The sequence below is a fragment of the Lycium ferocissimum genome, chromosome 10 (assembly GCF_029784015.1).
Source record: "Lycium ferocissimum isolate CSIRO_LF1 chromosome 10, AGI_CSIRO_Lferr_CH_V1, whole genome shotgun sequence".
In the NCBI taxonomy this organism is placed as follows: domain Eukaryota; kingdom Viridiplantae; phylum Streptophyta; class Magnoliopsida; order Solanales; family Solanaceae; genus Lycium; species Lycium ferocissimum.
This window is the reverse complement of record NC_081351.1, coordinates 50581766-50586709: the sequence shown is the minus strand read 5'-3', so window position 1 is coordinate 50586709 and position 4944 is coordinate 50581766. Positions and strand designations below refer to the sequence as shown.

Below are 4944 nucleotides of genomic sequence, written 5' to 3'. Positions count from 1 at the left end.
CACTGGTGCCCTACATGGACACAAATTTCACTCACAATAACAATGTCTAATCCTTACTTCCTTTCCAAAGAACCTCATTCATAATGAATATGATTTCCAATACACAAGTAATCACTAAGCATTAATTCTCTAGAATCATTCACATGGCGGGGAGCCAACAAATCACAAAATACCAACTTAAGTCTTCCATCCCAACTTCATACCCGAAGGTTTACATGCTTTCTCCAACAATCACTAACTATACATATAATTCGCTAACTGAAGTCTAACCGAAAGGTAAGTCGTAACCTATCTGGAAGCCGAACAGGAGCCTCGAACCGCCACACTTTAGCCTTGCCTTTCCGTAATGCCTCCAATTACTCAAAGTCTATTCATAATCGAATTCTATATTAAAAACCATGAATAATGACACCCATATTGCTAGATTTCTAGCTAGGTCAAATTCTATCCTAAGGAAATTGGGAAAACGGACCAACAAGGGTAAAATTTGGGAAATTGAAAGGTCGAACATGCAATTCAAGCTCTAGGTGATCAACCCCGCTAATCATTTACAAAAACAATCAAGATTAAGCCTAATTCGGATTTTAAGCAAAACCCCCAAATTTGGGTATGAACCCTAATTCTTTAATCCTCAAATTAACCATTAATAATGGAAGAAATAAGCTTAACAAAGAGAAATTCATCAAACTCTATGGTTCTCCTAGCCAATTTCACCACCAATATTTATTTTAGAAGTCTAAACCCATTTCAAGAATTTTAACACAAGACTTATCTTCTCTATCTAGATTCTTGTGATTCTGAGCATGGAATAGGAATCTAGAAGGCAAATGACAAAGGCTAGGGTCATAGATCTTACCTTCAACAAGAATCAGTCAACAAGTAGCTCTAATCCTCCAAAAGAGTGCTTAGAAAAGTGGTGAGAAGAAGTGATAGGGTTTAAGGGTCTCAACTTGAGAAAAGAGAAATAATTCTGCCCTACTACGGCTACAGCGGGCATGGAGCCCTTGCAGCACACGCGCTATGGCGCATGGATGGCTCGCCATGGCGGCCTTCACCAAAAATCAAGATGTTGCTATAGCGGCAAGGAACCCGCTACGGCGGCTAATCACCAAAACTCCCCAGTCCGCTACAGTCGTCTCCCAGGCTATAGTGTGACCGCTATAACGGTTATGGTACCGCTGTAGCGCCTACACCAGAACCAGAATATTCTAGTTTTGACCAATCTTATCACAAAATATGACTATTGACCGAGGCCCCACAGATACCAAACGAACATGTACACACACATAAAAATGCGCTACGAATTCACCCGTGGCCTCAGATTTTCGAACTGAGGTCTATTTGACCAAGTCAACCCCCAATGGCCTAAAGCTAAGTTCCCAACCCAAGTTCCAAAACGCTTCTAATTTCTTTGGGAATCTGACCAACACACTACCAAGTCATAACTGACTGTCCGGACCTTTCAGACTCTTATGGAATTCCGAAAAAGGTCTGTTTACTCAAAAGTCAACTTTGGGTCAAACGAATTTCATTTTGAGGCTCAAACCTTGAAAAGTCACTCTAAAACCCAGCCAATGACCTAGGGAAGGGTCAACAGAGGTAAAAGGGTCATTAGCACTATAACGACCAATCGGGTCGTTACATCAGATACTAATTAACCAATCGCTCATCCTCGAGCGACAAAGTGTATAAATGGGGAAAAAGTATCTGATCAGCAAACAACTAGGGATATCTCTGGAGCATATCAGAATCGATCTCCCAAGTAACATCGTCAGTGGGACAATGCTTCCACCAAACCTTGATTGAATCAATCTCTTTCGACCTCAGCTTTCTAACTTGTCTATCCAGAATCGCTATAGGCTCCTCCTCATAAGACAGAATCTCATTAAGAAACACAGAATCCCAACGAACTATATAGGAACCATCAGAATGATACTTCTTTAGCATGGACACATGGAAAATCAGATGAACACTTGATAGGCCTGGTGGCAATGCCAACTCATAAGCAACATCTCCAACTATACGGAGAACCTCAAATGGGCGAAGGTACCTCGGGCTCAACTTGTCCCTCTTCCCAAACCGCATAACACCTTTCATGGGTGAGATCTTCAGAAGCACTTGCTCGCCCACCCCAAACTCTAAGTCCCGAACCTTCCGATCCGCATACATCTTCTATCGACTCTGAGCTGCTAGAAGCTTTTCCTGAATAAGCTTCACCCTATCCACAGACTCTCTCAACAAATATGTGCCCCACGGGTAAACCTCAAATGCATCAAACCAACCAATAGGAGAACGACACCTCCTACCATACGAGGCCTCGAACAGCACCATATCCATACTCGAATGGTAGCTATTGTTGTACGCAAACTCTGCTAGGGGCAAGAACTGGTCCCAATAACCACCAAAATCAATGACACATTCTCTCAACATATCCTCGAGCACCTGAATAGTCCTCTCGAATTGACCATCAGTCTGGGGATGAAAAGCTGTACTGAGGTCCAACTGAGTACCTAACTATGTCTGGAAAAGCCTTCCAGAAATTGAAAGTAAACTAGGGACCTCGATTAGAAACAATGGAAATAGGGACCCCATATAATGGCACAATATCACGAATGTAAATCCTGGCTAACTTCTCCGCAGTGTAAGTAACCTAAACTGGTATGAAATGAGCGGACTTATTCAACTGGTTAACAATAACCCAAACTGAGTCAAACTTGCCCAGGGCCTTCAGAAGACCCACCAAAAAATCCATGGCAATCCTCTCCCACTTCAACTCGGGAATGAGCATTCTCCAAAGCACCCCCACCAGGTCTCTAGTGCTCTAGTTGACAATTCCCACACTTAGCCATAAAATCTGCAACATCTCTCTTCATCATCCCCCACCAATAGTGCTGTCTCAAATCCCGATACATCTTCATGGCACCCGGATGAATGGAGTGCCTCGAACTATGGGCCTCGATCAAAATCAAATGAATCAAGTCACCAATACAAGGAATGCACACAGGTCCCTTGATCCTCAGAATGCCCTCACTATCAAGCATAGCCTCCTTGGCCTCACCTCTCAGAACCTTATTACGAATCTTACACAACTGCATCCTCAAATTGCTGGGCCCTTATCTTCTCTAAGAGGGACGACCTCGCCTTAACAAAAGCTAAGACTCTGCCCAGAACTGAGATGTCAAGGTGCATAAAGTTGTTAGCCAGAGTCTACACCTCTATGGCTAACAGCCGCTCAGAAGCAACTAATCGGGCCAAGCTACCTATACTTACTGCCTTGCGACTCAAGGCATCAGCAATAATATTAGCCTTCCCTTGATAATAAATAATAGAGATGGCATAGTCCTTCAGGAGCTCCATCCATCGGCGCTGCCTGGAATTAAGATCTCTCTGGGTAAACACGTATTGAAGGCTACGGTGGTCGGTAAAAACTTCACAATGGACGTCGTACAAGTAATGCCTCCAGATCTTCAAAGTGAAGACCATAGCTAGCAACTCCAAATCATGGGTATGGTAGTTCTTCTCGTGGATCTTCAGCTGATGGTAAGCATAAGAAATGACTCTACCCACCTACATTAACACGGCAACCAAACCAGCACTGGATGCATCATAATATATCGAGAAATCCTTACCCTCCACGGGTAATTCCAGAATCAGAGCTGAAGTCAGAAGAGTCTTAAGCTGCTGAAAGCTCTTTTCACAAGCATCGGACCACTGAAAGGGAAATTCCTTTTGAGTTAATCTAGTCAATGAAGAAGCAATAAAAGCGAAGCCCTTTACAAATGGATAGTAATAGTTGGCTAACCCCACGAAAGTACGAATCTCAGTCACAATAGTAGGCCTCGTCCAATCTCTAACTGCCTCAATCTTCATTGGATCAACCATGATCCTCTCCTTAGACACAACATGGCCCAAGAAGGCCACAACCTCAAGCTAAAACTCACACTTCGAAAACTTGGCATAAATCTCCTTCTACTTTAATAACCCAAGGAAAATCCTTAAATGATGCCCATGCTCTTCCCTACTCTTCGAATACATCAAGATATCATCGATGAACACAATGACGAAGGAATTAAGATATGGCTTAAAAATACCATTCATCAAAGTTATAAAAGCAGCTTGGGCATTTGTAAGCCCAAATGACATCACAAGAAACTCGTAATGACCATAACGAGTCCTAAAGGCCATCTTCGAAACATTCTCAGCCCGAATCTTCAGTTGATGATTGCTTGACCTCAAATCAATCTTTAAAATATCGAAACAGCCTAAAGCTGGTCGAACAAGTCATCAATGCGAGGAATGGGATACTTATTACGAATGGTGACCTTATTCAACTGACGATAATCTATGCACATCCTAATAGTACCATCCTTCTTCTTGACAAATAAAATAGGAGCACCACAAGAGGAGACATTTGGTCTAATAAATCCCTTACTCAAAAGATCTCGTAAGTGCTCCTTAAGCTCCCTCAACTCAGCGGGTGCCATACTATAGGAAGGAATAGAAATGGGGCGCGTGCTCAGCTCCAAATCAATACAGAAATCAATGTCGCGGTCAGGTGGCATACTCGGTAAATCAGAAGGAAGACCTCTGCAAACTCACATACAATAGGCACGGGCTCAATAGGCGGAGAGTCAACGCTTGTATCACAAACATGGGCAAAGTAAGCCAAACATCCCTTGCTAACTAACTTTTTCGAGCAAAAATAAGAAATGATCTTCTTCTAAGCGGGGCTCGGAGTACCCCTCCACTCTAATCTAAGAACCCAGGCATGGCTAATGTGGTTGTCTTGGCGTGACAGTCAAAGATCGTATGGTATAGTGACAACCAAGTCATACCCAAAACAATATCAAAATCTACCATATCCAATATCATCAAATCTACCCAAGTATTATACCCTATAAAAGTAACCAAGCAAGACTGGAAGACTCGATCAATAACAACTGA

At 42.7% G+C, this 4944-nt stretch overlaps 1 protein-coding gene across 1 annotated transcript; it reads right to left on the bottom strand.

The window, feature by feature from the left end:
- Positions 1 to 1722: 1722 nt before the first annotated feature.
- On the bottom strand, positions 1723 to 2169 carry LOC132034994 (uncharacterized). The gene has a single exon (XM_059425316.1). It carries the CDS (start codon positions 2167 to 2169, stop codon positions 1723 to 1725), a length of 447 nt encoding a protein of 148 aa, XP_059281299.1.
- Between the last annotated feature and the right edge of the window lie 2775 nt (positions 2170 to 4944).